Source organism: Dipodomys spectabilis, unplaced genomic scaffold (genome assembly GCF_019054845.1).
Source record: "Dipodomys spectabilis isolate Male_0828 unplaced genomic scaffold, ASM1905484v1 ptg000436l, whole genome shotgun sequence".
NCBI classification, from domain to species: domain Eukaryota; kingdom Metazoa; phylum Chordata; class Mammalia; order Rodentia; family Heteromyidae; genus Dipodomys; species Dipodomys spectabilis.
In genome coordinates this window covers 1,533,831-1,557,936 of record NW_024871113.1, presented here as the reverse complement: position 1 = coordinate 1,557,936, position 24,106 = coordinate 1,533,831, and the positions used below count along the sequence as shown (strand labels likewise).

Sequence of the window (24,106 nt, the reverse complement as noted above, 5' to 3'; positions counted from 1 at the left end):
AGCACTCTGCCACTTAGCCACAGTGCCACTTCTGGCTTTTTCTGCTTATGTAGTGCTGAGGAATCGAACCCAGGGCTTCATGCATACAAGGCAAGCACTCTACCACTGAGCCACCTTCCCAGCCCCATATGAGTATTTTAATAGGATGATAGGATAACTTTGTCATTAAGAAAACAAAATTTACAAATCAGTTTAGAAGTCTCAAGAATTTTTCTGCATAGGATTTTCTGTGTGTATGTGTGTGTGTGTGTGTATTTTTTGTAATTATTCATCAACGGACATTTAGTATTGCTTTCTCCTAGTTGCTGGCAATGCTGCTTAAGAAGAAACGTTCTCTTCTGAACAGCCACATCCTCCATCTAACTTTTTCCTTGGTGGGAACAGTCGATAGTGGACACGAGACCTCCATTATACCAAACTCAACTGCTTTCCAAGACCTTCTTTGTGATTTTGAAGTATGTGTATACTCTTAACTGGTAATATATAGTTGATGAAGCCTTTCTTAGTGTCCATATGATACGTTTACTATTTTATTTCTAAATGAATTTAAAGTTTCACTTACCATTTAGCAAAGTACAGAAAATAGGGTAATGGTAGGTTTTCTTCCCTCCAAATATATTCCATAGGAAGTGGCACTGTGGCTCAAGTGGTAGAGCATTCATCTTGAGCTGAAGAGCTGGGGGACAGCTCCCGGGTCCCAGAGTTCAAGCCCCATGACCAAAAAATAAAAATAAACAATATATTCCAGAGAGCTCAACTGCAAATTCATTCCTGTGACTGGCATTGTGGGAGGCAAAGATTTTCATCATGCAATTCCAGTTGAAAATACTCTATAATAAATCTTGTAATTTGGGGTGCTTTTTATTTTTGTCAAAATAAAAAGATCTGCATTTCTATCTTATTTTCCGTAAGTAGTAGCTCCCACCTTGTCCTCTTTTGGTTCCCTGTGCTAATAGCCTTTCCCATTTGACCACTTATCACACCACCTTATGTATTAGTCATATTCTAAGTTCATGCTTATACTTCTGGGAAACAGTACCGTGAGGCTTTACAAATATAGATATTATGCCTATCTTTCATCTTTGTCCTCTTATCATTCAGAAGATTACACCTCTTGTTTTGCAACTTGGATACTAGACACCAACTCCTAGTTCTTTTCTAGCCAATATTTGGTCAGATATTGAATCCTCAGCAAAGAGTTTTTGTACACCAAGTTGCTTTTCTGAAAGTCTGTTTTTAGAGCTTATTCACAGCTTTCTTCTAAATAAAACTTGACTGCCTGAACTCAGTTCTCATCAGTCACAGCTCTCAGTGAAATTTGAGGTTTTGCTTTCCTTCTTACAACTCATGTAATTTCTCATTGGCTTTCCAACTTCATTGTCCTGGTTCTTGTGCCCTTCTTGCAACTTTTACAATAGAGTTCTGGCTATGAAATTTTATTTATTTTATATAAAAATGTCCATCTTCATTTTTCCTTTATTGTTTGATTTCCATTAGCATATCACCTAATCCTGCAGCCGATCTCTATGAAGTTAACCTTCACATCTAAATCTCTAACTTGACATCTGAATTCCAGATTTATTTCTGACTTTTTGCTTAACATTTCCACTTTCATGTCCCAGCAATACCTTAAATATACTTTTAAGATCCCTTCTGAAATTAGCTCTTCCTTCTAACTTTTCTGTTTCTATTCATAGCACCACCATTCCCAAGGCTTAAAATTATAAAGTCAGCTTCCTTCTTTCTCTCCATCTATTAACATTCTGACATTAAATCACAGAGATCATAATTTTACAAGGTAGTCTCCCTTTTTCTGCTTCTGCTACATCCAAATCCAAGCTCTTAATCTCTTCTCTTCTACCCATTAGGATAGCAGTCAACTCTTTCTTCCTTTCCCAAGGCCATACTGTCTACTGTGATCTCATTTTTTTTCATGTTTTTGAATGAATCTGTTTTTATTTTTAAATACATTTTTATTGTAAAAATACTGTACAGAGAGGTTATACTTATATGAGCAAGGTAATGAGTACATTGTTACCTCATCCTTTGTTTTTCCCCTACCATTCCTTCCCTCTCACCTCTACAAATACACTCTCCCCTCCCCATCTAAATTGTAAAGTTCATTTTTCAACATACTGTTGTTACAGTGGGTCAACCTGTATCCCTATTTAAACATTTTGTTTTTTCCCTTCCCTTCCCCACGCTAGAGAAGTATATATACAAGATTCAGGGCACTGACATCAGATACAGTGAAATCAGGTTATACCGTGGGGGAGGAACATACAAAGAAACAACAAAAAAAAATCACATGGTACATTATAAATACATTAGGAACAATAGCAAGAAAGAAAAAAACCACTTATGTCCCTATATTGGGGTTCATTTCACTTAACTTCATCTTATCTGACCTTTCTGTTTGTTTCAGACATATACTGGTTATTGTAAATAAGGGAAACCATGGGACCTATGTTTCTATGGGCCTGGCTCACTTGACTTAATATAATTTTTTTCAAGTCCTTCCATTTCCTAACAAATGGGACTATGTCATTGTTTCTGATGGAGGCATAGAATTCCATTCTGTGTGTGTATGTATGTATGTATGTATATGTGTATATATATATATATATATATATATATATATATATATATATAAAACTACATTTTCTTGATCCATTCATCAACTGACGGTCATCTGGGTTGGCTCCATATTTTAGCTATAGTGAATAATGCTGCAGTAAATATAGTTGTGGTGGTAGCTTTAGTATGGTCTTGTTTGTGATCATTTTAGTAAATGCCCTAAAGTGGGATTGCTGGGGTACAGAGGAGCTCTATGTGGAGTCTTTCCAGGAACCTCCATACTACTTTCCAAAGTGGTTGAACAAGTTTACACTCCCACCAACAGTGCAGTAGGGTTCCCTTTTGTCCACATCCCATCCAGCATCTGTTGTTAGTAGATTTCCTGTTTATAGCCGTTCTAACTGGGGTGAAGTGGAATCTCAATGTTGTTTTGATTTGCATTTCTTTCTTTTTTTTTCTTTTTTTTTGCCAGTCATGGTGGCTGAACTCTGGGCCTGGGCACTGTCCCTCAGCTCTTCAGCTCAAGGCTAGCGCTCTACCACTTGAGCCATAGCACCACTTCTAGCTTTTTCTGCTTATGTGGTGCTGAGGAATCGAACCCAGGGGCCTGATGCATGCAAGGCAAGCACTCTACCACTGAGCCACCTTCCCAGCCCCGATTTTCATTTCTTTTATGGCTAGAGAGGTTGAGTATTTCTTCATGTGTCTATTGGCCATCTTTCTTTCCTTTTCAGAGAAGTTTCTCTTAAGTCTATAGCCCACTTTTTATCGGGCACTTGTTTCTTTGAGGATTTGTTGTTGGGGGATTTAATTTTTTGAGTTTCAAGTATATTTTAGATATGAGACCTTTATCTGTTGTATTACTAGTGAAGATTTTCTCCCAATCCGTGGGCTTTCTACTGATCTTGCTAGCTATGTCCTTTGCCATGCAGAAGCTCTTCATGCAATCCCATTTGTCCAACCTTTCTTTGTTGTGATTCTGCGTTTCTTATTCAGAAAATTTCAGCCTGTGCCTAGGAGACCTAGGGTTTCTCCTTTTCCTTCCTGTGATGTTTTCAGGGTGTCTGTTTTGACTTTGAGGATTTTTTTTTTATCCATTTGGAGTTTATTCTGTTGCAGGGTGATATATAAGGAGCTAACTGTAGTTTTCTACAGGTATTAAACCAATTTTGCCAGCACCATTTACTAAAGAGGCTGTCTTTCTTCCATTCTTTTTTTTTTTTTTTTGTAGCTCCCTTATCAAAGATTAGGTGGCTATCGGTCTGTGGGTTCATTTCTGGGTTTTCAGTTCTATTCCATTGGTCCTCAGGTCTGTTCTTGTGCCAGGATCAAGCTGATTTGATTACTATGGCTTTATAGTAGAGTTTGAAATTTGGTATTGATATTCCTCCAGCACTATTCTTTCTGTTAAGGATCGTTTTTGCTATTCTGGATCTTTTATTGTTCCATATGAATTTTTGGATTGCTTCTTCTATTTTCTTGAAGAATGAGGTTGGAATATTGATAGGTATCGCATTGAATTTGTAGATAGCCTTAGGAAGTATTGCCATTTTCACAATGTTGTTCTTCCCAATCCAGGAGCATGGGAGGATTTTCCACTTTCCAAGTTCTGTTTTGATTTCCTTTTTCAGGTTTTAGAAGTTTTCATCATAGAGGTCCTTCACTTTTTTGGTTAAGTTAATTCCTAGATATTTTATTTTTTTGTGGGGCTATTATAAGGGGAGTTGCTTTCTTGATTTCAGCCCCACTTTTCTCATTGTTGGCATACAGAAAAGCCATTGATTTTTGAGGGTTAATTTATACCCTGCTACTTTACCAAAGTTTTGAATCAGCTTGAGTAGTTTGGGAATGGAGTCCAAGGGATTCTTTTTTGTTGTTGTTGTTTTTTGTTTTTTTTTTTTTTTTGTCGGTCGTGGGGCTTGAACTCTGGGCCTGGGCACTGTTCCTCAGCTCTTCAGTTCAAGGTGAGCGCTCTACCACTTGAGCTACAGCACCACCAAGGGATTCTTTAAATACAAGATCATGTCATCTGCAAAGAGGGACAGTTTTACTTCACCTTTCCCTATTTGGATCCCCTTTATGTTTGCATCTTGTCTTATTGCTATAGCTAGGCATTCTAATGCTAAATTGAAGAGAAGTAGAGAGAGTGGACATCCTTGTCTCATTCCTGAGTTAAGAAGAAATGGCTTTAGATTTTCACCATTGAGTATAATGCAGGCTGTAGGTTTGTCATATACAGCCTTTATTGTATTGAGGAATGTTCCATGGATTCCTCATTTTTCCAGAGCCTTCATCATAAAGGGGTGTTGGATCTTGTCAAATGCTTTTTCTGCATCTATTGAGATAACTATGTGGTTCTTATCCTTGCTCTTGCTGATGTGATGAATTATATTAATTGATTTGCATATATTGAACCAGCTTTGCATCCCTGAAATCCATCCTGTTTGATTGTAGTATATGATTTTTTGGATAAATTGTTGAAGTCATTTGGCCAAAATTTTGTTGAGAAGTTTTTCATCGATGTTCGTCAGAGAAATGGGTCTATAGTTCTTTTTCTCTGATGAGTCCCTGTCTGGTTTGGGGAGGAGGGTTATGGTAGCTTCATAGAAAGTTTGATAGTGAACTTTCTCTGTCAATTTCATTGAAGAGTTGGAGGAGTATTGGTGTGAGTTCTGCTTTGAAGACCTTGTAGAATTCAGCTGTAAATCTATCCAATCCTGGGCCTTTCTTAGATGGGAGGTCTCTTATTGCTATTTCTATTTTGATGCTTGATGATCTCATTCTTTTTTAGAGACATAATTATATCACTTTCAATAATTTTCCAGAGATTTCCTCTGCAGTGGAATAGATTAGCCATTCCTCAAATTTATACTCAAAGTTTAATGCCCAAACCTCATTCTTTCAGAAAACACATGGTAGGTATTTTTGACACCAAGCACTTTATTATTTGCTAAGGATGTGAAAATAAAACACACAGTCAATGCCTCCAAGTATTTCATCCACTAGAAGAGCAATACAAAGAAGTAGACAACTATATCACAACGAAAAAGATGAAGAAATGGACACCTAATTATAAAGAGAAAGTTGTGGGTTATAAGAGAACAAAGGGAGCTACCTATCCCAGCCTTAACCTTTTATCATCAGGTAACTAACATGTTCAGATTGTGGATTTCTGTAGTTTCAGATTTCTGACTGAAATCTAACATGTGACTATCTTGTGTGCATAGATTACCCATTCCTCAAATTGATACTCAAAGCTTAATGCCCAAACCTCATTCTTTCAGAAAGCACATGGTAGGTATTTTTGGAGCCAAGGAGATTTTCCCATATGTAAACTTTTTTTTCATTCCCTTTTAAAGGATAATTTTGCTTGTAATATGAGTCTAGTTTAACATCATTTCATGATTTTCTTTGTTTTCTTCTCCTTTGGGGATTGTTAATTTTTGAATTGACCTTTTCAACAAATTCGTATTTTTTAAAACAATTAATTCTTCAAATATTTTTCCTGCCCCTTTTCCTTTTCTGGATACCAATTGCACAGATTTTAAATAGCTTGATGTCTCATAAATCAGTAGTACATTATCTGGTCACTTATATTTTTATACTTCATTTTGGGTAGTTTATAATGTTTAGTAAATTTTATGCAATCATCAATAGTTTTGTGCTTTGACTAATTGGCTGTTAATTGGCTGTGCCATCTAGCAAATTTTCTATTTTAGTTTTTTTTTTTTTTAGTTAATTTTTTTGCAGTAACAGGATTTTTAACTCAGGGTCCCCATGCTTGTTAGATCTGCTGTTGAATCACACCTACAGTTCATTTTAGATACCTTGTTTATTCATGTCCAAAAGTTTGTTACTAGCTGTTTGTCTTGCATATCTTTTTTCATCATGTTTATCTTTTTTGTACATTCTTAAACATGTGGAGCATATTATAATAGATTTTAAAAGCATGATAATTCCATTATCTTCCATTTGGGGGGCCTATTTATGGTAACCAATCTACATACCAGCACTTTTTATGCTTTAGAATAAAAATCTTGTCGGTAAGTCTGATCAAGTCCACTGTATGAATAGATAGACATATCCAAATGAAAAAATTATTTTAAAAAGCTCTGTAAACTTGTAAACTTAATAAAGTGATTATATCCTGTTGATATTTTTTATTTTTAATTTTTTTGGTTAGTCATGGGGCTTGAACTCTGGGCTTGGGCGCTGTCCCTGTGCTCTTCAGCTCAAGGCAAGCGCTCTACTGCTTGAGCCACAGTGCCACTTCCAAATATTTTTTATTCATTTTTATTAAGAGTTGTACAAAGACATTTCAATTCCAGAAGTCAGATTATGAATACAGTGCATCTTGATCACTGTCATCCTTCCATCTCACATCTTTCCCCTTCCTACCCCTACCCTCAAGTTATATAGTTCAATATTTACATAAAGTACATTGACTATAACTGTATTTGCTCAACCTTTCCGTCAGGGCATTTTTAACCTTGTTGCTCTTCTTTGTGGGGTTTTTTTTGTTGCTGTTGTTTTAATTGTCAAGGTAATGTACATAGGGGTTACGATTAGTAATTAATTTTTTGTCTAACTTGTTACTCTCTCTCTCATTTTTCTCCCTCTTTCCCTTTCCCCTTGTTCTTTATTTTCTTTATAGGTCTGGCTACATGCACCCTATGAGCTTCATCTTTCCCTATTTGAGCACTTCATTGAACTGCTTACAGAGTCCAGGTACTAGTTAATACCCTATCATTAGTGGTTCTGTTATTTAAAAAAAAAAAGGTGATAGTACAGCGTATTAAATCTTTTTTTTTTTTATAGTGAAGCTTCAAAGAATGCCAAGTTAATGAGAGAATTCCAGTTGATCCCAAAGTTGCTCCTGACTCTGCGAGACATGTCCTTATCCCAGCCCACCATTGCTGCTATTAGTAATGTGCTGAGCTTCTTGTTACAAGGTTTCCCCAATAGCAATGATCTACTCAGGTAGTGAGAATGTCATTTGTCTTTTTATTAACTAAAAGTACCACATGGTGAAGATGAATGAGATGATGCAAATGGTTCCTATGCCTGAATAACACCTGTAATGTCAATACTATTCAAGATATGGCCTAGAAGATTTGCAGTACCTTAGTATCTTGTGTTTATAGAATAGTCAATTGTTGCTACCAGTGAACAATATAATATTTGTGGGAAAAGATGTGATAATTAGCCATTGACATTAATTGGCTTGAACATAAAAATGTTCAGTATAGGAATGTTCAGTCCCTTACCACTTCTCAAACGAGTGGTGATACTTCATTATTTTATATTATTTGAATATCATTTTGCTGGAATAAGAAGTGTGGCTTAAGGCCTATTCATGGAGTGTGTTCATCCAGAAATGTTCTTATCCTCATCATAACTAAAAGTAGATTAGAAAAAAATCTGTTTAAACATTTCTTAAGTGAGGACTGATTACACTGATTGTTTTCATCACTTCTTATGTCATCTCATAGGGATCATGAAATCATACCTATTTATTAGTGTGCTCAGTGGACTAGTCTCCAATCTGTGTCATTCGTAAATCACCTACTTTTATATTCATCTACCTTGAAATCATTTGTGTGTCTATGGATGTGTTTTTTAACTTGGTAGAATTTAAAGCTGCAGCTTCAGATTTTAGAGCATTGTAATATTACCCATATATATTTAGCATTGATCCTAGAATAAATGAATTGATTTGCTTGGTTTATCACCAAAACCTTTTCACATTTTAATTCTTTTAAATCATTTAGGTTATTGTATTAAAGAGTTCATTCTTTCAAAGACCTATAGTTATCCCATATTTTAAAAACACTATATGTAATATTGTAATACGTAATATTACCAGAAATTATTCAAAAGGGAACAAACAAAATACAATTACCTAAAGGCTCATAAAACTTAAAATCAGAAGTGTTATTTTGTTTTTTACATCTTTGTATTTTGTTGCATTAGAGAATGAAAAATAAGCTGGATAACCTCTTTTACTCCTTTATTTAAAGATTTGGACAGTTTATTTCTTCTACTTTGCCAACCTTTGCAGTTTGTGAGAAATTTGTAGTTATGGAAATAAATAATGAAGAGAAACTTGACACTGGTGAGTTTACCCTGGACTCTGGGAAACGATAATGATTATTAACTAATTACTATGTACTGTTCTTCTCTGATATAAATTTGGCCTGAATAATATATATTATGTAATATAATGATGATATTATTATATAACTTCCTCCTTACTTTATTTTTTATTTTTTGGTCTTTCACTGATGTTGGTCTTATGTCAAATCTACATAATTCGTAGATATGTATGTTCCCTACAAAATTTAATAGAATGTGAGTTTTGCTTCCTAAGCAACATTTTATTTTTATAGCATTCATATCATTGTTCCTTTAAATGGCAAGCCCTTCTAATATACTTAAACATTATTGGACTTCTTTAATTACACATACACATTTCCAGAAACAATACTGGTTGAGAATCAATTATATTCATTTTACTGTTATTTTTGTTTTTCTGCTAAGTATTTAGTAGTCACTGGGAAAAAGAGCACTTTACTAAGATCATCTTATATACCTGTAATAAAAAAACAGTGTATACACACCTTCTTAATTTTGTAGGATATGCATTTTATTATTGACTGCATCTCCCCTTCTCATCTTCATTTGCACACCCTTTTCCCCTTGAATGCACCTCATCCTTTTCAATTACTTGCTTCCATGTGCTTTATTTTTCTGAACTCTGACTTAGCCTTTCTAAGGAATTACACTATTTGAGTTCTCCCTTGAATATACCATGTTTCAGTTAGTACATTTGTATATACTTACATACTACTGAACTTACTAAATTCAGACTTTTTTTTTTTTTTACACTTTTCCCTCCAACATCCTGGTGCTTTCAGCCAGGTGAATACTGACATTTTTCTGGAGAAAAATATACCTCTGTACTACACATTATAGTGTTGTAAACTCTTCTTTGGTCTAGAACACTGCAGTAAGAATACATAAATAACTAGCAATGTTGTTAATAAACAAAAATAAGTATACTGGTATTGTCATCACTTTCTTGCCATATCAAATAATACAGGAAATAAAAAAAATTATTCTAGTTAGTGAATAACATTTATTATTTATTTTTATTATTGGTATAATATATTCCAAAAACCTAAAGTGACAGAAATTTTTTTCCCTTTCAAGTAATAGGCATGATGTTCAGATTACATATGTAATAAAAGCAATGCCTTGAATAATGGTGAACACTGACCCACAATCCAATCAAATAAGAATGAGTGGCACAGTGTGGAATAAAGCAAAAATTGGAGTTGCAAAAATGTAAATCTAGAAACTTATTCTAGAATACATCATTTTATACTGCTTTGAAAATTTGGGGAGGCATAGTTGGTAGAAACCTATGAATTTCTATCAGTATTTTATTGTTCTTATGAGTGTTTGGGTCCCTAGGGTAAGGGTAGGCCTTTGATAAGGCAGTCTGAAATTACCATTATCCTGCCTCTTGGAAGAGGAAGGAATATTGAATACCCTTTGGTAAATCTGAAGGTCCATAATGCACAAATGCAATTTAAATGTTAGTAGTGATCTTTGGCCCAAACAAGTAAAAGTATATAAACCCATGGTGAAGTTTTTCAGTTTCACCATAGAGAGAGTTACTGATTGTGAACAACATCACAGCCTGATACTCTGATGCCGGCCTTGTGCTTCCAGGACATGTCCCTGAGAGCCACTGAGCTCTTGTTTACCTCTCCACCTTTTCCAGTTTCACCTCTATTTGTATGCCGTTTCATCTAGTCAGTGCTCTGTAATTCTGACTCAGTGTGTTATATATTATCCCATCTGTGGGTTTTTTTTTAATCTGGTACATTAAACTGTATCCTTCAAGAAAAAAGTCAAGAAATTAACTGTCTGGAAATTGACATTCTGTCATAATTAGTTTTCTTCTTATGATCCTTATTGATAGCTTTCTTCCTGTTAAATAGAACTTAGATAATACCTGATGTAAACGTGCTATAGAGAACCTTGAAATTTAACTGACCCTCTTTCTTAGCCACTTCAATAGACAGTACTTAGACAGAAAAAAAATTACTGAAATATTATTTTTTATGAAGTATCAAAGAATCACATTGGAAATTTTATTTTAGTTTATCTTTAAGGTTATTTAATGGATTTATTTTCATTTCAGGAACTGAAGAAGAATTTGGAAGTCTTGTATCTGCCAATCTTATACTCTTGAGAAACAGACTTTTGGATATATTGCTAAAACTAGTTTATACATCTAAAGAAAAAACAAGCATTAACTTGCAGTAAGTTTTTTTTTTTTTTGTAGTACTATTTTGAACTTACCTCCTTGTATTGTCTAGATACTTTTATTGCTGAGCCATAACTGTATACGACTTTGTCCAGCCTTCAGTGATAAAGGGTTCTTGCAGAATTATCAGCCTAGGTTTGAACTCAGCTCCTTGTGTTGTCTAGATACTTTGATTGCTGAGTCATAACTGAACTAACAACTGTATACCAGTTTGTCCAGCCTTCATAGATAAGGGTTCTCACAGAATTTTCCGCCTAGAGTTGCCTATGTTGCCACAGCTTCCAAAGTGGCTAGGATTACACATGTAATCCACCAACATCTGGCAGTAAAACCTTTTAGAATTGGTACTACTATATACTACATACTGTTACCAGTTCACTCATCTCCACAAACGTAGAAATTGCCACAAATTTTAGGGTTTATTTTAACGCTGAAATTTATAGTATTTTAGGAGTGAACCCAAGTCCTATGTTTCTTCTTAATGTTGACATCTTAATTCCTGAAATTAATTTAATGTCTTTAAATCCATCTGTATTTGAATAGAGCTTGTGAAGAACTGGTCAAGACCCTGGGCTTTGACTGGATCATGATGTTTATGGAAGAACACTTGCATCCCACCACAGTTACAGCAGCCATGAGGATTCTTGTCGTCCTGCTTAGTAATCAGTCTATTCTCATCAAATTTAAAGAAGGACTCAGTGGTGGAGGATGGCTTGAACAGACAGATTCTGTCTTAACTAATAAGATTGGAACTGTGTTAGGTATGAAGCTTTTATGGTTAAGTGCTTTAACATAAGTTGTTGTGTTTTGTTTTAAATGCATGTAAGCACATACTGGCCGGTTTATCTGATAACCATTAAGTGTCATGAGTTTTAACTAATGATTGAGAGAAAAGCTTAGATATTTCAAATTCAAACTAGAGTCAGATAGAATAGTAAGATATGAAAGCTGAGAGAATTTTCCATGATTTTTTCATAACAGGTCTTCTTATCTATTAGTAAAGAGCAAATTATTAGATGTAACTGAATTAATAGTAAAATAGTAATGCTGCTTTTGAGTGTTTATTCTGTTACTCATCACTACATAATTTATTTCCTCTGCAGAGTAACTGTGAAGTATAAATGTCATCATAATTCATTTTGCAGATTACAAAAACAAAGTATAAAAGCATTGTTATAAAAATGACAATAACAGGAGTCCTCACAATTTGAATCCAAGTCATTCAGATCTATAGTCCTTGCTTTTAACAGTTACATTGTATTGCTGCTTAAGGACTTGAGCTTAGTGGCTGTTTCTGCTAACGCTCCTTATTCTCTGCTTGCTTGCATTTCCTGTTTTTTTGTTAGATGTCTTCAAACTGACATTCCTGTTTATATTAGTGAAAGTATAATAATTCAATTCTTAAGCTAAGTATTTGTCACTGTAACATTCCATACATGTAATGGTCTGTCTGACCTGAAGTTGCTTGTGTTATATTTGAAAGGTTCTATTTGCCCTGTCAGATGGAAAATTAAGGATCAGAATTTAATCTGCAGTTTATTTTTAAAATACAAAAGTTTTAATATCTAGATATTATCTGTACCTTCCAATCACTTACTTTGACATGTTAAATTAATACATTAATACATGTTAAATATCAAAGTAAATGATAGGAAGGCAATTTTCAGTATGATATCCATACCATTTTATGATGAAAATATGGGAAATACCTGAAGAAACTTAGTATATGATATAGAAAGGATACTATTTCTATTTCACTCTGAAGTAATTTCTCAGGAAAATTATCTTTAAACTATATTCGAAGTTGAGTACCGGTAATCCTAGCTATTGACTGAAATCTGAGGATCATAGTTCAAGTCAATCTATGCAAGAAAGTCCAGGAGACTCTAATCTCCATTAATCACCAAAAAGCCAGAAGTGGAGCTCTGGACATTCAGGGAAGCCAGGCGCCAGTGGCTCACGCCTATAATACTAGCTACTCAGGAGGATGAGATCAAAGCCAGCCTGTTCCAGAAAGTCCATGAGATTCTTATCTCCAATTAACCACCAGAAAACCGGAAGTGGCATTGTGGCTCAAGTGGTAGAGCTCTAACCTTGAGCTGAAGAGCTCAGGGACAGTGCCTAGTCCCAGAGTTCAAGCCCCAAGACAGACAAGCTGACAGACACAGACAGACAGACAGACAGACAGACAGACAGACACACACACACACACACACACACACACACACACACACAAATATATTTTGAAATTATTGTCATGGATGTTACTAGTGTATTAGGGCGAAAGTTTCAGTTCACAGTCTCAGCATGCAAATTTGAAAGCCTAGTGCTGGTGGATAGAGAAAAATCTATTGAACGTGGTCATGTCAGAAAGAATGAGGTGGAAATGGCGCTGTGGCTCAAGTGTTAGAGTGCTCACCTTGAGCTGAAATGCTGAGGGACAGCGCCCAGGCCCAGAGTTCAAGCCGTACGACCAACCAAAAAAAAAAAAAAAAAAGAATGAGGTTTATGGACCCCAAGTCCATCTTTGGGTTACTGACATGAGCTTCCAGATTATATAGGAAGGGGCAAGAAGAATGTATCATTAATAAGTCTTATTTAAACTATGGTTTGATTGATTAGGATTGGTCAGAAAGGGCCTGATTAATGTATCATTAATCAGTTATGGCAAAACTATGGTTTGATAGAGTAGAATTGGTCAGAGATAAGGAAGTCATTGCAGACCACTGGGTAGATTTAACTTCTATCGCAAATTATTATTGATTGGTCCAGTGGAATCCAAGTTGATAGTAGGATAGACTCAGAAGGAAAGGTTAAAGAGGAAAAATAAAGGCAGAAAAAGGACAAAATGGAATTAGTTAACCTGTTACTAGTGCTATCCATCAGATGCCACTGTCAAAGTCATCATTCCATTTCTTTGGAGGGCTCAGTGCTAGAGGTCATTTTCTTCAGCAACCACTTACTATTGTTAGAGTACTCAGGAATCTTGGTGTAGAAGATCTTGACAGGTTGAGAAAACTGTTTCCTGTGCCTTTTGTGGGATGAGATGGATCGACTATCACTGCTTACAGGGAGTTAGGAGTCAAGGCAGAGCTTTAAGACAAAGGAGATATGTGAAATAATGGTAGGGATACCAGGTTTTTGTCCTGCTTTTAGTTAACTCATGTGCCTTGGGCCCATGAGTGCTTTTCAGAAAAAGCAGTTTCTAAGTAACTGTTTTATAGATACTTTTGTGCTCTGAAAAATAGGCCATCATTTCCCATGGCACAGAGGAAAAATATAACCTACAAATAAGATTATTATGAATAGTTTTGTAGTAGGAAATTGAGCTTATCCATCTTAAGAATAGCTACTAGAAAACTGGGTGTGGTAGTACCTAACACCTGTAATCTCCTTCCTTAGAGGATAGAGGTAAATAGATCTCAAATTTGTGATTTGGAAGCCAGCCTGGTCTGCTCTGTCTTTAAGAAATAAAGGAAGAACCAGGGAGTGGCAAAGAAGAGGAGGGGAGGGAAGTATTTATTTTAGAGAATAAATAAACGTGATGAAAGGCAAAAATGAACATGAGTTCTGTTAAATATGCAAGTTCTGATTAACAGCATTGCTTGTTTTAAAGGCCAAATGTGGTAGTAATAATGAACCCTAAGAGTTATATAGTATATTATGGTGTGTCAAATTATTTGATACCAATTCATTTGGCCATATATTTTAGTAAAAATTACATTTTGAAGGAAATATGCAACAGTAAATATAAATTAAGAATTGTTTTCTTTACTTAAGATATGCTATTTTCCTATAACATTCCTAGACCAGGCACTGGTAGTGTCAAAGAATCTGTCTCCTAACTGTCTTGGACCTTTTCTGTCCTACATCACTTCAGGAATATTAGAAAGGTTCTGAGAACGTTGGAAGGGGGTAGCACTGATCAAGATGCATTGTATTCATAAACTGTGTTAAGTGGCATCTCCATAACAGTCCTGGCTTTTGTGCCTTAGAATTTGCCTGTCCTTCATTAATACCTTCTTGTACAGTGCACATGCTGCTCTAATGCCATAAAAGAAATCTAGATACTCAATTTATTAAGTTTATTCCTAACTAATTTTTACTGAATCCTTGTGACACACATTTGCTTGTATGGCAGGTGCATATATCTTCTCATTTGACTATTTCTCCTTTATCAGCCTCATGATTTTGACTTTTCAATTCACATTTATTAGTTTCTGTCAAAATGCTTTTCTAAAAATACCTTCTATCTAGTTGTAGTTAATATCTAACTGTTAATATTACATTAAATATTCTTTCAGACTCATAAGGGGAAATTATTGTAAAGCCTTAGAAAGGAAAATGAAAACCTTAGTGTTGGATTTTCTATGTTTATTGTATTTCCTCTGGTTGGGAGATATGGCCAAAGGTCTCCTGCATTCTAAGTAAGCACTCTGCTGCTGAGTTACACTTGCAGCCCTATAGTATTGGTTTTCTTTTTAGGATCTGCAATTTAATTGAAAATGTATTTTCATGTGTAATGTATAAATTTCCCATTTGTATTAATTTTTTTCTTTGGGTTTTTTGAGACAACATCTCTTACATAGCCCAGTAGATTTGGATTCAAAATCCTCCTGTCCTGGCCTCAGAATGCTAATTGCCTCAGAATGCTTGTGCCATATACCCTGCTTACATAAATAATTTTGTTTAGAATTTACCAAAAACAAAAATTAAACCAATGTCATAAAATATAACCAGTTTTTCAGAAATGTGACAGTCTTATTAACAGGGACAAAGGAGACAGCATACTCCTATACCCTGTGAAATGCAGGTACCACATCAAATCCTAGTGCTACCTCTAGTTAACCTTGAGATTTTAATTAACAGCATTTTTTCTGTGTTGTAAACTGATAGTAAAGCCTAGGATGTGTATGATATACAAGACTCTGGTTTGATCCCCAGAAAATACGTGTATGAATCACATGTTCATTGTGATTCATAGTAAAATCAGTCCTTTGTATATTGTTTCCTGTTTACAAAAGATTTCAACTGAAAATTTGGCCAAAAGAACCGTGCTTTTGTTGTATCCTAAAAGCCATGTGTGACAGAGGAAACAGAATTGAAAGAAACACTGATGCTATATATACATCATTAAGAAGCACTGAAAAGGCTGGGTTCTTTCAGAGGATTCTGGGACATCAGGTCAACTTGTATGGAGCTACAAAGGATTTGTCATCCCTCTTCCTGGCAGTTTCTCAACAGAAGGATGACCATTTTGTGTTTTCATTTAGTCTTGCCTCTAAATCTGTAGATAATTTAAAGTTAACTGGTGTAGCATAATTTTTCAGGCCACATGAAATACACCAACTATTTTACCAAGTATATTTTACAGCATCTTCCATTTGGGGGTGGTGCTTCCAATGGAACTTAGTTCTTTGAAAATATAAGCGATAATGTTAGAGATCTTCTGAAGTCATTTTTTTAATGAGTCAAATTTATATCACTTTAAGCATTTTCAAACACTTATTGTCTCAGCTATGTCACAAAAATCTGTATTATAGTAGACAGGTTTGCTAGTCAAGCAGATGGCAAATAAAAACTTGGCTAAACATTGAATTCAACATTTGAATAGTTATTTGCTGTGTTGATATGAATGCTTGGGATACATAGTAAGTTACTCCCTTCTTTGTTACTGAAGCATTATTATGATTGTTCATTTCATTATTGTATTTTCTCTTCTGTAGGGTTCAATGTGGGCAGAAGTGCCGGTGGGAGATGGACGGTCAGGGAGATTAACCGGGATGCCTGTCATTTTCCCGGTTTTCCAGTTCTCCAGTCATTTCTTCCTAAACACACTAACGTCCCTGCCCTTTATTTCCTCCTCATGGCATTGTTTCTGCAGCAGCCAGTTAGTGAGCTGCCTGAGAACCTGCAGGTCAGTGTGCCTGTCATCAGCAGCCGATGTAAGCAGGGTTGCCAGGTAGGAATTATCTAGTAAGGTGTAACTGTAACTCTTTAACCCAAACAATGGCCTTAGAATAGACGACAAATCAGTTCTATCACTTTCTCACATTTAAGATTGGGATGGAAAACTCTGAAAATTCTTTATGTAATTTTCCCGAAAAGAAGTCCTTTGTCACTGTTTGGCCTTTTTATCTATGTGATTATATGACTACCTATATGTAAGGTCTTTGTTTGACATTAATGATGATTTAAAGGATTCTTTTCAGTATGGAGATTTTTGATAGAAATATAATGTTTTTTTTAAAAAAAAAATATTAGCCAGGAGCCTGTGTCTCATGCCTATAATCTTAGCTACTTGTAAGACAGATCTAAGGATCAAGGTTCAAAGACAGCCCAGACAGGAAAATCATGTCACTTATATCTCCAATTAATCACCCAAAAGCCAGAAGTGAAGCTAGAGTGCTAGCCTAGAGCACAAAAGCTCAGGGACAGTGGTCAGGCCTTGAGTTCATGCCCCAGGAACAGAAAACCAGCAACAAATAATAATAATAAATGGAGTGAACTGGCCTGTAATCTCGGCTACTCATGAGGTTGAGTCATGGGGAGAGAGATATGAAGCCATGCCAGGCAAAAAAGTCCATGAGACTCTTAAGTCCAGCAAAAAAGCAGGAAGTTGAGCTTGTGGCTCATATGGTAAAGCACCAACCTTGAATCAAAAAGACAAGCAAGAGCACAAGGCCTTGAATTAAAAAACCAGTTCCATCACCAAAAAAGGGCCCAATTTTTGTGCAAGTTCTAACAAGCGTTTTAAATTCCTTAATGATAGATAACACCTATGTTTGGAAAACAGTAGAGTTTTATTTTACAAAGATTTAGGAATTTAACTTTTGAGTCAATTTGGATTCTATCCAATGCCATTCCAGCAGCTGACAAAACCTTTTAAGTGAAATAACCTAGACTGTATTATATGCAGTCAGGGTAAAGATTTATGTTTAAAAGTTTGCTTTTGCCATTTTTGAAATACTTGGCATCATGGACATACAGTATTATATAAAACTGTTGTGAATAAATCTCCTCACTGATTTTTATTTTATCAAATCTTATTTGCAAGTAGTCTAAATTTGAATTAGTACATTGCTGACAATGAAGTGAGTTTATCATGCTTTTTAAAAGATCCCACTTAGAATCATTACTTCTGTAATTTCTTCTCTTTGCCAGTTAGCGTGTATTTTGCGTCTCCTTATTATATTTAGAAGACAAGATAGAAAGCAGTGTTTAAAATATAGGTGCTAGCTAAGACAAGATCATATATAAGTATAAAAATGAGTGGAACAGCCAAATAGGGGGTGATCAAGTATTCATCTCTTTACCATGTTTATTTTAAAAGACTAATTTCAAGTATATTTTAGAATACTAAATTTATAAGGGTTTCTCCCTGAAAAAGAGTTCTTCATGACTAATCTTTAATCATGTTGCCCTCTACAGTTTGACTTGGATTCCATATGGACATTTATCTTTGGGGTTCCTGCCTCCAGTGGGACTGTGGTCTCCTCTATCCACAATGTGTGTACAGAGGCTGCTTTTCTTTTGTTGGGAATGCTCCGCAGCATGCTGAATTCAGTAAGTTGCTGGACACTGGGCCTCTTGATCATCTATCTGCCTGTGGGTTGTTTTTAAGAGAGGAGTCCATTTATAATTTAGTGTACCTATTGATTTACTATATAGTTACAGTAACCTTAGACTGTTTTGTTATCTCTAATGTAAGGACAGACCAGGTAGTGCTAAGACCACAGACTAGAGAAGGGGTGTAGCTTGGGTAGTAGAGGGAGCCTGCCATGCATGAGGCCCAGCCCTGCAAAATAAAAAGAACCACCAAAAAGAGACTGAAGTTCAATTTCTGGTATATCAGATGTGCTAACTCCTGTTTGCCTCAGTTCTTCAATGAAAAAGCTGCTAACAGAATTTACCTGGTAGCCTATTCATAAAATCCATGGGTGCTTGATATGTGAGAGTTTCTTGCTAAACATTAACAGATATTAAGTGAATATTACTGATCATTACCTTTGTCATTGTATTATCCAGTGCTTAATAGTATTGTTCTTGGTTTGTACATAGTATGAGTCTGAGAAAGATAAATGCATTGTTCATCATTTATCTTATTCCTAACCCTCTGTTATTATGTACTTGGGGCAGTATTGCAGGTAGTACAGCCACTAGGTTCCCAGCCATATTTGGGTGTATTATGAAGAATAATCAAAACATTGACTTGAGTTAGCTCAGCTGTGAGTATTATAATGAATAGACATCCTGTCAGCTTCTAGAGGCATTGCTTTTATTACAATTAACTTTTAGATTTATTTGCATTTGTCTATATGCATTTGTCTATACACATTTTATAGAGCTCTGGATCATTGATACCTACAATTTTAGAAGAGTGGTAGATTTTAATGTAATGTTTAGATACATCAATTTCTTTAACATACTATTTTTGTCTTGTCCCTATTTCAGCCGTGGCAGTCAGAAGAAGAGGGGTCTTGGCTTCGAGAATATCCAGTAACCCTGATGCAGTTCTTCAGATACTTATATCACAATGTCCCAGACCTTGCCTCTATGTGGATGAGCCCTGATTTTTTATGCGCCTTAGCAGCAACTGTCTTCCCCTTCAATATTCGACCTTACTCAGAGATGGTAGGAATTGGGGAGGAAAATGTCAAAACTGGAATTAGTCTGTTCAATGGTTAGCAGATCTTTTTTGACTATCTTTTAAGTTTCTGACCAAGTTACAGTTTCATAACTTAATATGCCACCTCTTACATCGTTGTCTGGTGTCTAGCTCCCCATACACGCCTTCTGCTTTCTCCTGAAGCAGTAGTGAACTCTACTTTCTGTTTTCATTTATCATATTTTTGTTAGTAATTTCCTTTTCTAGGCAGTTGTTGATTTATTTATTTCATGAGAAAATGACTACAGAATTATGAAAGATTTTTTTTCCTGAGAAGTTGTTACGTCACTATTTAAGGGGAGCTCTATAGTTGCTTTCTTTTTTTTTTGCATATTCTTTTTTTTTTTAATTGTGAAAATACCGTACAGAGGAATTACAATTACATGAACAAGGTAATGAGTACATTTCTTATCAAGCAGATGCTTCCTCTTTTGTTTCCCCTTCCCTTTCCTTCCCATCTACCCTCCCCCTATAAAATATTTTTATAGGCAATAGATTTCTGGTCATACAAACTCTTTATTCATCTTAGGAAGTAGGAATTGTCTGGATTTAATTTATACAGTTAAATTACATAAAATTTATAGCTAAAGTTGCTTTTTTTCTCCTGCCCTGCTTCTCTCTTTCTTTCTTTCTTTCTTTCTTTCTTTCTTTCTTTCTTTCTTTCTTTCTTTCTTTCTTTCTTTCTTTCTTTCTTTCTTTCTTTCTTTCTTTCTTTCTTTCTTTCTTCCCTCCCTCCCTCCCTGCCTCCCTCCCTCCTTTCTCTTTCTTTCTTTCCTTCCTTACTTCCTTCTTTCCTTCCTTCTTTCTTTCTTTCTTTCTTTCTTTCTTTCTTTCTTTCTTTCTTTCTTTCTTTCTTTCTTTCTTTCTTTCTTTCTTTCTTTCTTTCTTTCTTTCTTTCTTTCTTTCTTTCGCGTTCATTTGTTTGTTTTCTTGGTTGGTGATGGGGCTTGAACTCTGGGCATGGGCACTGACCCTGAGCTCTTCAGCTCAAGGCAAGTGTTCTACCACTTGAGCCACAGTGCCACTTCCAGTCTTCTGGTGGTTAATTGGAGATAAGACTCTCACAAACTTTCTTGCCCAAGCTGGCTTTGAACCACAATCCTCAGATCTCAGCCCTCTGAGTAGCTAGGATTACATGCATGAGCTACTGGCACCTGGCCTGTCCTGATTTTCTTATTCATTCAATTTTTATTTTTCTTACTTTATACTAACTTAATAGAAAAATTTTAGACTATAGTGATACATAATATAGCTACCTCAGTCCTTTAGAAGAGATTTTTATTAAAACAAAGGTATTTCCTCATAGCACTTGAGGATATTTCATCTCCTATGATTTCCTATAGAGTCTCGAATAAACTACCTCCTTCATACTGCATTTTTCCATATATAAAGATAAAGTACTCATTCTAAGTTTTTTGGTTTTTAGTTTTTGTCAGTTGTGGGGCTTGAACTCTGGGCCTAGGCGCTGTCCCTCAGCTCTTCAGCTCAAGGCAAGCGCTCCATCACTTGAGCCACAATGCCATTTCCAGTTTTCTGAGGAGTTTATTGGAGATAAGAGTCTCACAGACTTTCATGCCTGGCTGGCTTTGAACCGAGATCCTCAGATTTCAGCCTCCTGAGTATCTAGGATTATAGGCATGAGCCATCAGTGCCCGGCTTCATTCTAAGTTTTTGTGGAGATTTTTGAGAGAAAAATAAGTATGACACAGGACCTTAACACTCTTGTTTACAGTTTGGTAATTCTTACTTTGGGTAAATATGAGAGCTTCCATGTATATTTAAATAAATACCTTTTCATAATCAGCATTTTTAATCTATCTGCTAGTCTCTCTTTTCCATTTGGGTCAAAATTGGGAATCGTTTTTTGTTATTTTGTTTCATTATTTTGGTTTTGTTCACTTACAAAACTTGGGTGAGCCTTTTGGTACTACATTTATGCCAGATTTCTATCTGAAATTTTGTGACATTTGACTTTTCCTTAGGTAGTCTTGGAAAGTACAAATATGCTCATCCTCATTACTATTACTTCATTTCATTTAAGTAGTTATCCATCATAGATTTGTAATCCACATAAAGTAGACAAGACCCTGTGTTTAGTAACTATGACAAATGGTGCCAGGTTACTCGTACCTTGAAAGCCAGGATCATGTGAAATAGAATGGAATAATGTGCTGAGTGGCTTAACAGGAGGTGAAGACTAAGGAAATAGTGCTGTTGCTGCTGCTGCTACAGTTTTATTTTTAGGAAACGCAGTAAAAATGTCATGTAAGATCTAATGTGATTTACTTGATTTCACAGGTTACTGATCTTGATGATGAAGTTGGATCTCCAGCCGAAGAGTTTAAGGCCTTTGCAGCAGACACAGGAATGAACAGGAGCCAATCAGAGTACTGTAATGTGGGCACCAAGACATATCTGACCAATCACCCAGCTAAAAAGTTTGTGTTTGACTTCATGCGGGTCTTAATAATAGACAACCTGTGTCTTACCCCGGCCAGCAAGCAAACTCCACTGATTGATCTTTTGTTAGAGGTAATGACAAGGAGATGCATAGACATCTTCCTTGCATTGCTTTTTAATTGAAACATTAAAAGTCAACTGAGTTATGTGCCAGATACTTTCAGACTTCTAATTTTTCTGAGTTACATGTGGGCAGAATATACCAAAGGCTATGAAAAATTTAATTCCACATGTGTTTTAGACCCTATCAGTTTGTTAAAAATTTTTCCATTTCTTCAAGCATTTGCTTCAGTCCTTTATCATTACTCTTTAGGATTTGGAAAACTTTCAGTGATGGGCCAGGGAGTAAATACTTCAGGGTTTTCAGTCATGACAGTCTGTATCATAATTCTTCACCAGAATGATTATAGAATGAAAGGAGAGCTACAGACATTTGAGGGGGCAATGAACAGCATCACTGTTTCAATAAAACTTTTATCTATAAAACTCACAGGCTGGATTTGGCCCACAGGCCACAGTGTGACAACTACTTCCTAGACATTTATCACACTCACGTCCTTACTACAGTCCTGCTTACTCATCATGGCCATGTATTGTTCCTGTTACTATCCAGGGTAGCCTATGATACAGTGTATTGCACATTGTGGTTGCTCAGTATGTGCTTACTGAATTTTCCCCAAGGTAAACAGACTTCTGGTTATACGGATCAGTGGTGCATCAAAAAATGAGAGTAGCTCTGAGCTTTCACTAGCCTCACTGCTGGTTCTAGAAATTAACCATCTCTGAAAACCATTTAAAAATGTTCCTCGAGTGCTGAAGATGTGGTTCAGTGATGGAGCTGGTGTTGTGTCTAGAACGTACAAGGTCCTGATCATAAACAGCAATAAGGTGTTCATCTAGAAAAATCTCTAAGGAAAATAATGTAAAATCTCTTTTGGCTAAGTCATAAATATGAAATGGATTAAGGATCCAATCTGTGCAGACTGCTTTTCTCAGAGAAGTGTCCCATATGTTCTCAGAACCAGGGAGCTCTCTGATCCCTCTAGTGGCAAATGTAGTTAATCTTTTTTTAAAATAATATTTTATTTTATTATAAAGGTGATGTAAAGAGGGGTTAAAGTTACATAAGTAAGGTAATTAGTACATTTCTTGTCGAACAGTGTTACCCCTCCTTTGTTTTCTTCTACCTTCCCTCTCCCTGCAATCCCCTCTTCCCCAAGTTGTAAAGTTCATTTCCAACATAGTGTCTTTTGAGCTTTTGCATTGGTTCACCCTTTGTCTTTTGTCTCACCATTTTGTTATTTCTCTTCCCATCCCCAAATCAGAAACACACACACACACACACACACACACACACACATATACACACATATATATGACAACAGGGTACCAAAATAAAAAACAGTGACAACAGGAGATAAACCAAAGGAAAGAAACACTAAAGAAAAAAGAAATTGCCACCTTACACCACAGATGGTATAACCTAATTCATGTAAAAATATCTCAGTTTGATCAATTAAAAGAAGTCACTAGGGGCTGGGAATGTGGCTTAGTAGTAGAGTGCTTGCTTAGCATGCATGAAGCCCTGGGTTCAATTCCTCAGTACCATATAAACACAAAAAGCCAGAAGTGGTGCTGTGGCTCAAGTGACAGAGTGATAGCCTTGAGCAAATGAAGCTCAAAGAGAGTGGCCAGGCCCTGAGTTCAAGCCCCAGGACTGACCAAAAAATAAGTCACATGTAATTTAAGGACCAGTCATGCTAAGCCTTTTAACTAAGACTCCAGTATTTAATATTGGCAGGAAAAAAAAAATTAGTTTTCTCAATAATCCGTATGGTAGAATTAAAAAGCATGACTGAATGAGCTTGTCCCTTTTGCAAACTTTAAAAAGCTCTAGAGGGCTGGGAAGATGGCTCAGTGGTAGAGCGCTTGCCTTGCATTCATGAGGCCCTGGATTCCTTAGCACCACATAAGCAGAAAAGGCCGGAAGTGGCACTGTGGCTCAAGTGGTAGAGTGCTAGCCTTGAGCTGAAGAGCTCAGGCACAGTGCCTAGGCCCAGAGT

At 35.9% G+C, this 24,106-nt stretch overlaps 1 protein-coding gene across 1 annotated transcript in view; it reads left to right on the top strand.

Moving 5' to 3' along the window:
• The window catches only part of Wdfy3 (WD repeat and FYVE domain containing 3), a 265,342-nt gene that overhangs the window by 171,745 nt on the left and 69,491 nt on the right, over positions 1-24,106 (top strand). The window contains exons 26-35 of the mRNA XM_042668429.1: positions 303-455; positions 7,232-7,305; positions 7,396-7,557; positions 8,598-8,692; positions 10,790-10,910; positions 11,459-11,676; positions 16,642-16,877; positions 18,347-18,481; positions 19,370-19,549; positions 21,882-22,115. Of these exons, the coding sequence (XP_042524363.1) occupies positions 303-455; positions 7,232-7,305; positions 7,396-7,557; positions 8,598-8,692; positions 10,790-10,910; positions 11,459-11,676; positions 16,642-16,877; positions 18,347-18,481; positions 19,370-19,549; positions 21,882-22,115 (1,608 nt within the window). The remainder of the gene's footprint in view (positions 1-302; positions 456-7,231; positions 7,306-7,395; positions 7,558-8,597; positions 8,693-10,789; positions 10,911-11,458; positions 11,677-16,641; positions 16,878-18,346; positions 18,482-19,369; positions 19,550-21,881; positions 22,116-24,106) is intronic.